Source organism: Sorex fumeus, unplaced genomic scaffold (genome assembly GCF_029834395.1).
Source record: "Sorex fumeus unplaced genomic scaffold, SorFum_2.1 ptg000015l, whole genome shotgun sequence".
In the NCBI taxonomy this organism is placed as follows: Eukaryota; Metazoa; Chordata; class Mammalia; order Eulipotyphla; family Soricidae; genus Sorex; species Sorex fumeus.
In genome coordinates this window covers 15823301-15836718 of record NW_026606072.1, presented here as the reverse complement: position 1 = coordinate 15836718, position 13418 = coordinate 15823301, and the positions used below count along the sequence as shown (strand labels likewise).

Genomic DNA, 13418 nt, shown 5'->3' with positions numbered 1-13418 from the left:
TGATAGGCAGTGTCACAGAACAGAATATATCTCTGCTGACCACATCACCAACTCCCCCTCCAGGCTCTCCAGATAGATCACAGATACATCTTCCGCACACAGATCCTGAGGGCCCTGTGTACAGAAATACCCAACCCAGCAAGTAATTTAATCAATGCTTATTGTTCCATGCTATACTATTTCAGATGACATAAAATATGTAAACACCCTCAAAACTACATTAAATATTCTAGAAACAATACACTGTAAAATAGGAATAAAAGTGGTATCATCAAAGTAAAACTGTTATGTGTTTTAATTTTTTGTTTGTAATTAGTCAGTGTAGGTCTTCAATTTCTACCTGAATAAGTCTTAGACAGTTGTATGATTCTAAGAATTTGTCTATTCTAATTTTTTTAATTTTTTGGCTACAGATATTCATAATAGTTTCATGATCGTTTGAGTTTCTGTGCTATCTGTTATAACCTCTTCTCTTTCATTTATGAATCTATAGAGGTTCCTTTCTCTCTTTTTTTCCCCTTAGTGAGCCTTGATAAACTTTTGCCAATTTTATTTACATTTTTGAAGAACTTGCTTTTGGGTTTATTGGCCTTTTGATTTCTAACTAATTTTTTACTCTTTAGTTTGTATTGGTGGGTGTAATGCCTAGCTACTGGAAGATGAAGGATCTGCATGGAGGAGGCCCAGTCCCGATCCGAGCAGGCTTGGAGATCTCAGCCCTGGGTCCCACACATCTGGGTTCCTCTAGCGGTTCCTTCATGCGTGAGGCTTGTCCGAACATGTGGAGAGAGGTCTTAAGCTTGGCTGTGGCTGGGTTTCAGAGGTCTTCAGCTGCCGGGGCTCTGCTCTGGGGTGGGGAGGGGAACTCAACCAGCCCCCCTTCAAGGGGTCCCAGTGGGGACAGCCAGGCGCAGGGGCAGGAGACTATGCAAACCCCTCTGCAACCCAGCCACAGCCATGCTTAATACCTCTCTCCACACGCTCGAACGAGCCTCATGCATGAAGGAACTGGCAGAGGAACCCAGGTATGCAGGACCCGGGGCTGAGATCTCCAAGCCTGCTCAGATCGGACTGAGCCTCCTCCACCCAGACCCCCCATCTTCCAGTAGCTAGGCATTACACCCACCAACTGCCCCCAGCGCCAGGTAATCCCATAAACAGCCAAGACCCAGTTACTATAAAACCAAGCTCCCTGAGGACCTCTTATTTTCTAATTCTTGTTCTTTGAGAACCTGGCAGAGAGTATCCTGCCCATACGGCAGAGTCTGGCAAGCTCTCCGTGGTGTAATCTATATGCCAAAACCCAGTAGCAATGTTGGGTCTCATTCCTCTGATCCTGAAAGAGCCTCCAGTGTGGCACTTGCTAAAATCTCAGGGCTAGGACGAAATGGAGACTTTATTGGTACCTGCTTGAGGAAATCAATGAATAACAGGATGACAGTGATACAGTGATTTGTATTATTTCCCTTTTCTGCTATTTTTTGCATTATATTTTCTTCTTTCTTAAATAACATTAGATATGAAGTTAGATTATTTATTTGAGATTTTTTTTCTTAGCACATGATTATGCATGTATTGCTCTTCATTTCTCTTTTAGTATTGTTTTTGATGCAGCCATTAGGTCCTGATAGTTTTTTTCTTTATTTTCATTTGCTTTTAAGTATTTTTCCTTTGATTAAACCAGAAACTTTTCAAGCCTATTGCTTGGTCTTCATATGTTTGAAGTTTCCCCATTTTCTTGACTGTGAATTTCAAGTTTTACACCATTATATTCAGAAAACATATTTGATATGATTTCAATTTTCACGTATCCGTTGGCCCTTGTTTTGTGCCCCAATGGTATATTTTTGGGAATTTTCACATGTACCTGGAGAGGATGTATACTTGACTTTTTTTTTTTGCAGGGGGGGAGGAGGGCAGTGGAAGGTGTAGTGTGTACTGTGTAAATATCTTTTAAGCAAGGTAGTCTAATCCTTCATTTAGGTGGTTGTTTCTTCATTGATTTTGTATCCATTGGTGAGAATGGAAAGTTGAAATCTGCTTCTATTGTGTTGCTGTTGATGTCATTTTTTAGGTTGCTTAATGATTGCTTTATATTTTGATGCTCTTTCATTTGGTGCATTAATCAGTGTTAATTCTGATGAATTTATCCATTGTCTTTATAAAATAATTGTCTCCTGCTATTTGTTTTTATCTGATTTAAGTTTGGATATATCTGCCTTTTGGAGAAGCGGATTACTATTGTACAAAGGACTGGTTTTTTTTTCCCTTTATTTTATTTTATTTTTTTTTACAGTTGTAGATTTACAATTTTTTGTGCTTTGGTTTCAATTATACAATGATCAGATACCCATCCCTCCACCAGTGTCCATTTTCCACCACCATGGAGAATATCCCTCCCACCCCCATCCCCCCATCCCCCCTGTCTCTGTGGCAGGGCAATCCCCTGTGTTCTCTCTCTCCTTTTGGGTGTTGTGGTCTGCAAAAGAGGCATTGAGTGGCAAACATGTTCAGTCCATAGTCTACTTTCGACATGCATCTCCCCTCCTGGGAGGATCCTCCAAACATCCTTTATTTGGTGCTCCCTTCTCTATCTGAGCTGCCCTTTCCTCTAGGATGCCCGCCGGCCTCTAAGTTATGGAGTAATCGTCCTGGCGCTGATCTCAGCTATTCTTGGGTATTAATCTCATACTTTGTTACTTTATATCCCCCAGATGAATGCAATCTTTCTATGTCTATCCCTCTCTTTCTGACTCATTTCGCTTAGCATGATACTTTCCATATTGTACCACTTGTATGTAAATTTCATGACTTCATCTTTTCTAAGAGCTACATAGTACTCCATTGTGTAGATGTACCAAAGTTTCTTTAACCAGTCATCTGTTCTTGGGCATTCAGGTTTCTTCCAGTTTCTGGCTATTGTAAAGAGTGCTGCAATGAACAAACAAGTGCAGATGTCACTTCGACTATACATTTTTGCCTCTCTGGGATATATTCCCAGGAGTGGTATTGCTGGGTCAAATGGGAGCTCAATTTCTAATTTTTTGAGAATCGTCCATACTGTTTTCCAGAAGGGCTGAATTAGTCGACATTCCTACCAACAGTGAAGGAGTGTGTCCCTTTCTCGCCACATCCACACCACATCCAGCATCGGTTGCTTTTGTTCTTTTGAATGTGGGCCAGTCTCTGAGGTGTGAGATGGTATCTCATTGTGGTTTTGATCTGCATCTCCCTGATGATTAATGATGTAGAGCATTTTCTCATGTGCTTTTTTGCCATTCGGATTTCTTCTTTGAGAAAGTTTCTGTTTATTTCATTGCCCCATTTTTGGATGGGGTTGGATGTTTTCTTCTTGTGGAGTTTAACCAGTATTTTGTATATCCTGGATATCAACCCCTTGTCAGATGTGTATTCGGTGAATATCCTTTCCCATTCTGTAGACTGTCTTTGTATTTTGGTCACTGTTTCTTTGGAGGTGCAGAAGCTTCTTAGTTTAAGATAGTCCCATTTATCTATCTCTGTTTTCACTTGCTCGGCCAGTGGCGTGGCATCTTTGAAGATACCATTAGCTTCAATGTCATGGAGGGTTTTGCCAACTTTATCTTCAATTGTACAAAGGACTGGTTTTTGCCTTTTATTTTGAATTTGTACTTATCTTAGGGTCTCAGTTGTGTTTTCTTACTATATTCTGCATTAGATTTGAGTTTGTCTTATTCATTCATTTGCTCTTGTGCTTATGATTATTCAGTTGAGGCCATTGACGTGAAATTTTTTCTACCATTTTTGGAATAGCTAATCATTTTGGTGAGAAAACAGAATAAAATGATCATATCAGAATAAAATTATAAATCAAAACAAACAAAAGGAAAATTTAATAGTGTGCATATTAAGGCTGCTACTTATATTTGAAAGAAATATTTGATGCCCAAATATAGGATTGGAATAGGGAAGACTTACTTTAAAGGTCTTTATTTTAGGGGCTAGAGAGACAGTACAAGGGGCAAGTTGCTTGTCTTACATGAGGATGACCCAGGTTCAATCCATAATACCCTAGATGGTCCACTGAGCACTCTGTGGACTGATGAGTTCAGAAGTAATCCCCGAGCACCACTGAGCAAGGCTCCAAAGCAACAACAACAAAATAATATATGAAAGTCTTTATTTTATTCTTTACTATCTATAAAAATATTTGTAATATCATGGCCAACTGTGCTAGCCTAAATTTTGACATCTGAAAAGGTGTCAATTTTAACTTCACAGGATGGGTGGGATATTTTCGTGCATGTCCTGGAAACTACAGAAGTTGGGATCATCCAATCAAGATAACAAAAAGCTTATAGAGTTGTGAATGGTCCTTCATATACCTGAAATTCTTCCATGGAATAGGAATTAGCTCCTTCTTGATTCATAAGGCCAAATCTGGATCATAGGGGCAGAGTATAGTGAGGTATATTTTAACTCAGATCCAAGAAATAAATATATAGTTGTGTTAGCTCAGCAATGAAATAGCTCCCTAGAATTTTTGTCATTTAGGTTAGAATACTATCCTGAGATGCTAAGTTGCTGGTAAGAGGAACTCTAGGGATAAATAGAAAGTTAAACTTTCCAAAATATCCTTCCTGCACTATGATTCTGTTAAAAAATTCACTCAAAAATAATGTAATTCAAAGAGTTATATATATATTTAATAACATATGTATATATAAAATGAAAGCTGATTTTCCCCTGAGATATTATTTCATGTTTACTAATGTTTTTAAGTTTCAGCAATATTTTCTCTTGAAAATGTTCGCCTGTCTTTGTAATTAAAAATATTAGTAAATTTAAATAGCAGTTCTTTATAGTCTCTGTGGCATTTATATGTTGTCAGTTTGCTTCATTTCTGTCCTCCGAAATATTACAACAATCTCTCCATCTTCTGAAATATTTCATTATAACCATATTTCACAACTATCTTCTGATTTATTTCATTATTCTGAGTTTAATAATGAAAATATGCCTTTTTGGTATGCATCTTTTGGCTCTCTGTGAATCTTATTGGGAATATAAATCATAAAATAGTGCAAAAACAGCTTTAAGAATTGCAAGGTGGAAGATTCTTTAATTAATATTTTAGACCAGTGTTTCTCAACCAGGTCCATGTGACTATGTTAGAGGGTTCACAGGTAAAAATGACATGAATGGGGAGCCACAGTATGAACTCCAACAGCTAGGACAGGTGCAGTGGGGGCACAGGGAGGACACAAGGTTGGAAGAGGCCAGAGCCAGCAAAAGTTTAAGAAATGCTGCTTTAAGGGATCTGTGAGCACACATCTCCTATGTTTGTCTTACTTCATGTTTTTCTTTCTCTGCAGGGGGGGGAACACTTTGAGGTGTTTGGAGATACTCCCAGCTGTGCTCAGGGAACAATGTGGTACTGGGACAGGCCATGTGCAAGGCAACGCTTTAACCTCTGTACTGTCTCTCTGGCCTGTGTTCCCTCATCTTAAGCACCTCTTTGCTTCTATCAGTGCCTTTGTAATCAATGAATAACGGGAAGACTGTAATGATCACAGGACCGTCTTTATTTATTTAGGTTGTGGCATCACTCGCACTGTAGCACTGTCCTCCCATTGTTCATCGATTTGCTTGAGCAAGCCTAGTAACGTCTCCATTGTGAGACTTGGTGTTACTGTGTTTGGCACATCGAATATGTCACGGGTAGCTTGCCAGGCTTTGCCGTGCCGGCAAGATACTCTCAGTAGCTTGCCAGGCTCTCCGAGAGGGGCGGAGGAATTGAACTCGGATCGGCCAGGTTGGCCGCTTGCAAGGCAAATGCCCTACCCGCTGTGCTATCGCTCCAGTCCAATTTTGGAATAATACAAGGGATAGATAGATGTGTTGTTTTTAATCACATTTTACTTTGAAACAATTTGGATATCCACAGCACTCAGAATATCAACTTGGTTGGCAGGCTATTAGGCTAAGTGAACAGACTTAAGAAACAATATCTATTTCATAACTAGCTACACTGAACATTCTGAATCTAGAATCTAGGATCTCAGAGAGTTCATAAAAAATTGGTGAAAAGGAGCCAGGAATGTGGCTCATGTACTCCACCAATTCAAGCATTGTGTGTGAAAGGTTCTGGCACAGCATGAGCCTAAGCCCAGCATGAGCCCCTCAGCACCACTGGAAGTGGCCTCGGTGATGCCCACACACATTGCTGGACTGAGAATCACAGAGTTGAGCACAGATGCAGGAGTGGCGCCACACAATAGTCAAAACAGTAAAAAAAAAACCAACCAGGTTTGCTGGCCTAGTTGAAGCTAGCTCATTAAGAGTGAATGATTAATGGTAGAAGATTATGTAAAAATGGATGTGCCAAATATCAGAAGTCATCAGAGCAACTCATTGTTCAAACTTTAAGTCAAGAACTTTAATTCTGTTTCTGTCATTGGCTGGATGCTTGTGTTAGGATAGCTTTTCCTTAGTGTATAGTCTCCTGGACCAGTAAGGAAAGTGATATGGGCCTGTCTCAGTGGTCCCATTTTGTGTCCAGGCAAGAACTTATTACAAAGTTGGCACAATTACTAAAGACATCACAGTGGTTATGTGGGCTTATAAGGAGAGTGCTCAGGATGGGAGATATTTTTTTAGCCCATAACCCAAAGCTGGATATGACCTAAAAATATAGAAAGGAGGGGAAGAGAGTCGAGAGGTAAGGGGAGAGGAATGAAGGAGAGTAGAGGGAAGATATGAAAGGGGAGGAAGAGAAGGGTAAAGGGGAAGATGAGTGGTGAGGGGAGGGAATAAGAAGTCTTATGCATATTATAGGAAAGTGTCATATGCCTAAAATTTTGTAATATAGTTGTTTTATTCATGTAATTGCATTTCTTTATCATAAATATTTCAGATGGGGAATATATTGCCTCTTATCCTCCTTTTCTACCCTCCCATCGGTTTTCTGGAAACACACTGCTCACACACACACACACACACACACACACACACACACACACACACACATACACATCTTACACCTTGCTTCAGGAATACAATTAGTAAATGAGGCTGAGCCCTCTTATATTTCTAGCATTCCACCATCAACTGGGACTTTTCCACCTCTCCATATGATAATTAAGCACATTTTATAGAAAAAGAAAAAGACTACCTGGTTTTACATTGTCAAACAGAATGTTCCATAACTACATCAGTGATCACTACCTGTGCTGTCCAGTTCAAAGCCAATGGGCATATCGGGATATTTTGAATTTGAATGTAGCTAGTATGACTGAGAAGCTGACTTTTAAATTTTATTTAACTTCTAATTAAATTTTATATAAAAAGGCATATGTGATTAGCAGCTGTTGTATTGGACAGCATAGCGATTGCAGATAAATTCAAAGCATCAGAGACGATAATCAGAAATGAAATGATACTATTCACATATACTCCTCTAAGTATTCCAGGAATGATCCCTGAGCACTGCTGAGTGTGGTCCCCCCCAAAACAAGAAACCTTCTAAAGCGCATATAATTGATATAGATATTATTCTCCATTTTATGATTAAAACTTTATATATATGCTTCACATAAATATTATCTTTTAGTTCGACAAGTGATACAAGTTAGATAACACTTTCCCTATTTAATTTAACACAAGAAACTGAAGAGGGGCTGGAGAGATAGTACAGTGGGTAGGGCATTTCCCTTCCACGCGGCTGACCAGGGTTTGATCACCAGCATCCCTGATCACTGCGAGGAGTAATTCCTGAATGCAGAGCCAGGAGTAACCCCTGTGTGTCACCGGGTGTGACCCAAAAAGAAAAAAGAAACTGAGGAATACCCACTTAAAATAACAAATCCAGGAAGAGAGAGATAGCTCAGGTGGTGGATTACAACCCAAGCATGTTTGATGTCCTGAGTTTGATCCCAGCACCACATGGCCACCCAGGCACTATTGGGTGCACCCACATTGGCCCCTGAGCATTTCTGGGATGTTCCTGATACTTGCTCCAAAAAATGAATACACACCAGCACGGTCTTTGTGGTTCTGAATGAGTGATCATCAGAACCTCACTAGTATCACCAGGAGTAGGTCCAGAGCTCCATGAATACTACTAGAATTTTAAAAACAAAATTACAAATCCAGAGGCACATTTAGTAAGTGGCAGAGCCAAGGTCTGAAGCCCATAGGGATCTTCATTGAAGTATCTCACCCTGAATTTTCTCCCCATTATCCTTTAGAAAACAAGTACTTATTTCCAAGTCATCACTGGGAAATAAAATGTTTGTTAAAAGCATGTGCCGTGGCACCATTATGTCTGGTTTCTACTACATTTCACCTGATTTAACTTGAGCAAGTTATTTAATATCCCTGGCCTCAGTGGTCTCATTTTCATCTGAAAGTAATAACAGCACTGACACCATAAGATTTTATGACAATTAAATAAATGAACAGTTCCTGGAACAGAAGTATTTGCCATAGTTATTTTTCCTTTGATAGAGTGCATTTTATTTTTGGATGCTAATTTAATGTGATGTTAATAGATGAAATGGAGATATGCTTGGATATACCTCTTGGAAAGTAGAGTGACTAATATTCCAATAATTCAGTAAGCGATGCCCTGCTGTTCAGCCTCACTGGTGTCTATCACCAGGATCATAAAGTTTTGGTGCTTGCCATGCCCCAGACAGTTCTTCATGTCTCTGCTTTTTATGTTACCCTTCTAGACATCTCCTTTGGTGTCTTTGATTGGTTCTGAATGCTGAACAGTGACAAACACCAACACAGCTGGAAAGAACTGCACGATTTGCTGTTCTGCCTTCCAGCAGGGAATTATTGCCATGGTTACCAGCATCAGAGGAGGACCGGGGAGCACACTCAACTTGCCTTCTGAGTGGTTTGACATCTGTTTCTGGCAAGGCCAATAATGAGTGTGCTGCTAGCTTTATATCAGATGGGAGACTCATCCACACCTCTTTTGTTTTCCACCACAGATGGCTTCTTCTCAAGATGCCAGGTATGGCCAGAAAGACTCCTCTGATCAGAACTTTGACTACATGTTCAAACTGCTCATCATCGGCAATAGCAGCGTGGGGAAAACATCCTTCCTGTTCCGTTATGCAGATGACTCCTTTACATCTGCATTTGTCAGCACAGTGGGGATTGACTTCAAAGTGAAAACTGTATTCAAAAATGAAAAGAGAATCAAGCTTCAGATTTGGGTAAGTCACTTTGAACTGACAGTATTCTCGCATCTAGGACATGGCACACATAAGTGTGTAAGACAAAAGCTTTTTGCCTTGAACAGTCTCCATGGAGTCTGAAGCCTCCATTTTTCAGGTTCTTTGCTATAAAACATCTGTTTAAAAGACATTAGATTGACCCCTCTTTATGGTATAGAAACAGAATTGTTTCTCATTGTCAGGCGGTGGCCCTGAAGTGTATTCAGAAGAAAGAAAACCTCAGTATCTATTGTTTTGGTGGTGAAGCATTCAAGAAGTGTGACTCGATTTTTTGTATGACCTTGAAAAGTGTATGAATTCTTCTTTCCAGTCTCGTATTCTGCAAAATAAGCAAAGTGGCTCCGACCTTTTAGATTGCAAGAAGCTTCCTGTCCTGGACACTTAAAACAGGAAGGTACACAACCAAATATAGAGAAAGCTTAGGTTTAGTGCTTTCATAAAACCTCACTGTAATTCAGAACATGATATATTTATACTTCATACACTTTGTGTTTTCAGTGCTAAGCATTGTGTATATCCATGCAGTAAAAACAAACAAACAAAAAAAAAACGGAATTACATATTTAGTTTTACAAGATTTCCCCTGAGACGGAGATCCCCTAATATGTTTTTGCTAACTTTCTGTCTTTCCCCATCCTGCTGAAGAAGATCATACACTTATGAAACAAATTGTCAAAATAAATTTAATGGAACCTAAATGAGACATAGAAGGAAAATATGGGTTATAGATTTGAGCTGAAGTGACAAAATTGGTTGCAGTAAGAGAGAATTATGTAGTAGGTATACTACTATATACCATAAGAATTCTAAGATACTAAATGATCATCCAGTTAATAGTAATATTAATATGTGCATAATTGCATGAGTATAATGCATATATACATAAGGATACAATAGTAGAACATTTATAGTCAGTGTGAGTCCCTTTTCCTGTGCATTTGTACCACTGCCTCTCAGACTAATTGGTGCTAAATAGGCCTTCTTCAAAATATATCATTTGTCTTCGGAAACAATTTCCCTATCTTTCTTTTGGTTCTGGTACCAGAACTGATCTGTAGGACTGATCTTAGACCTCCTTTTGAAATCTGGAAAGCTGAAGGGAAGATAAGTTCCAAAGTGCAAACTATTTATTATTTTGGATTACACCTAGTGATGTACAGGAATTACAATTTCTGGCTCTGCACTCAGGAATTATTCCTGGTGGTGCTCAGGGGGACGCTATGGGATGCTGGGAATCGAACTCTGGTTGGCCATATGCAAGGCAATCCCCCTACCTGCTGTGCTATTGCTCCAGCCCCCAAAGTGCAAACTCTTTAAATATGAGTCATGTACCGAAACGTTACTGTTAACTGAATGATCTTTTATTATCTTAGAATTCTTAGGAGTATAATTTAACTGGTATATACACAGAGATTTGCTAAAGTAAAGTAAAGGCCCTCCCGTTGATCATCGATTTGCTCGAGCGGGCCCAGTAACGTCTCCATTGGAGACTTTGTTGTTACTGTGTCTGGCATATCGAATACTCTCGGTAGCTTGCCGGGCTCTCCGAGAGGGGCGGAGGAATCGAACTCGGGTCGGCCATGTTGGCTGCGTGCAAGGCAGACGCCCTACCCGCTGTGCTATCGCTCCAGCCCATACACAGAGATATAAACAGATATTCTTTTTAACTTGCTTACAAGAGATTGTTACTAGAACCTTCTAATTAGGGCTCTTAAAAATTAGGCCCAACTATTGGAAGCTTACCTTAAGTGGTGAGAGGATAGGGCAGTTAGGATACAGAATGGACCACTATGACAATTCACGACCACGACGATCACGACCATCCTGTTGTTTGTCGATTGCCTCAAGCAGGCCCCAGTAATGTCTCCTGCGTCCTAGCCCTGAGATTTTTAAAAAAGTGCTCTTTCAGGGTTAGGAGAATGAGACCCATCATTGTTACTGGTATTTGGCATATTGGGTATGCCACAGGGAGTTTGCCAGACTCTGCTGTGTGGGAAGGTTACATTTGGTAGCTTGCCAATTTGTCCAAAGTAGGAATGAGATAATAAGATGTCACACAGCCGCAAATGCACGCTTCTGGGAGCTGGGTTTTATAGTCTCTGAGTCTTGGCTGTTGATGGGATTACACGGCGCCAGGGGGCCAGTTGGTGGGTGTAACCCCTGCCTACTGGAATTTGGAGGATCTGGGTGGAGGATGCTCAACCCCAATCCAAGCAGGATGTGGATGTGAGTGCAATCTGGCTGCGACTTCTCTCACCCCATTGATTGCCAGGGTTGATTCAGCTGATCTGGCTTGATAGGCGGGCGTCCCCTTCCTCCCTCAACACTCCATGTGTGTCCCTCCCGAAGCTTTGCGCTTGGTTGAAGAGGACGGCCTTACCCGAATAGAGACAGACCGGTCTTTGGTCAAGGGTATACGAGTAGCTGCGCTCCCCTGCTAGAACCTCCAAACAAGCTCTCAAAATAAATAAACTATGAAAAAAATAAAAATAATATTGAAATTAATTTTAATTTTTATTTTTTTCATAGTTTATTTTTTTTCTTGTATTTATTTATCGAATCACTGTGGGAAAAGTTACTAAGCTTTCAGGTTTAAGTCTCAGTCATACAATGATCAAACACCTCTCCCTTCAGCAGTACTCATTTTTCACCACCAAGAACCCCAATATACCCCCCACCCCTCCCAATGCCTGTGAGGCAGATGATTTCCACTTAACTCTTCTCTACATTGATTATATTCATTATTTCGACAAAAGATGCACCATTATTGTTTAGAATTTCCCCCCCCCCCAACAATCAGAATTTCTGAAAAGGCATTGTGAAATAACTTGTTTTCTATAGCTGGTTATGAGAATCATATAATGTCATGCAGCCGCTATCTCAGCCACATGATTTTGGATGTCTGCAAAGAGCCAGATAATTATGAGATTGTTTTCTGTACGTCTGGTGTTATGGCTGTGCTGGAGAACCTCTTGTGGGGAGCAACTCGTGATCTCAGTAGAGCATGAAGGACAAGCCGTTACAGCTCCCCTTCCCATGAGACTGCAGTTTCCCCGTCACCAGGGGTTCTTACCTGGCTTTCTTATAAGCTCTGAGGCGGTGGCCACCTTGCTGCCAGGGATGGAAAAGGGCAAAAGGGAGTAACACCCTTTCTGTCCTGGGGAGGCATGACGCTGGAGTTTAACGCATGGTCCATTCACTTTTCTGCCACAAGCTGCTGGGCTCTGGACTAAGTCCTTTTGCCTCAGGAGCCATGACCATGCCGGAGAGCCATTTGTGGGGGGCAACTCGTGACCTCGGTAGTGTGTGAAGGACGAGCTGGTACTGTCCCCCTTCCCGTGAGACTACAGTTGCCCCGTCACTGCTGGCTCATACCTGTCTTTTCAATAAACTCTGAGGCGGCGGCCACCTTGCTGCCAGGGGGCGGGAGGGGGGGAGAAAGGTGGAAGGGAGCAACACCCTTTCCCTCCCAGCGAGGCATGGCGCTGTAGCTTAATGCATGGTCCATTCACTTTTCTGCCGCAAGCTGCCGCGCTCTGGATTAAGTCCTTTTGCCTCTGGAGTCATGGCTGTGCCAGAGAGCCGCTTGTGGGGGGCAACTCATGACCTCAGTAGGGCATGAAGGATGAGCCAGTACTGCCCCCCTTCCCATGAGACTGCAGTTACCCCGTCATTGCTGGCTCATGCCTGGCTTTCCTATAAGCTCTGAGGTAGTGGCCACCTTGATGCCAGGGGGAAGAAGGCGGAAGGGAGCAACACCCCTTCCCTCCTGGGCAGGCATGGCTCTATAGTTTAACACATGGTTCATTCACTTTTCTGCCGCAAACTGTCGGGCTCTGGACTAAGTCCTTTTGTCTCTGGAGCCATGGCTGTGCCAGAGAGCCACTTGTGGGGGGCAACTCGTAACCTTGGTAGGGTGTGAAGGATGAGCCGGTACCGCCCCCCTTCCCATGAGACTGCAGTTGCCCCGTCACCGCTGGCTCATACCTGGCTTTTCAATAAGCTCTGAGATGGCGACCACCTTGTATGCGGTCCTGATGCATTTCTGCCAGAAGCCGCTGGGTTTCAAAATTTGTATCTGAGTCTCTGAGATCATGGCCGTTAAGCAGCTTGATCAGGAGCCAGAGAGGCCGTTTGTGGGTAGCGAGTAGGGTTCTCCTGGGATGGGGAGGAAAGGGCCGGTTCCAC

The 13418-nt window shown here is 41.6% G+C and overlaps 1 protein-coding gene across 2 annotated transcripts in view; it reads left to right on the top strand.

Annotated features, from left to right (window-relative positions):
• RAB3C (RAB3C, member RAS oncogene family) overlaps positions 1–13418 on the top strand; it is a 271591-nt gene that overhangs the window by 17160 nt on the left and 241013 nt on the right. For both annotated transcript variants that reach the window (XM_056112097.1, XM_056112096.1), the window contains exon 2: positions 8982–9209. In XM_056112097.1, the coding sequence (XP_055968072.1) occupies positions 8982–9209 (228 nt within the window). The remainder of the gene's footprint in view (positions 1–8981; positions 9210–13418) is intronic.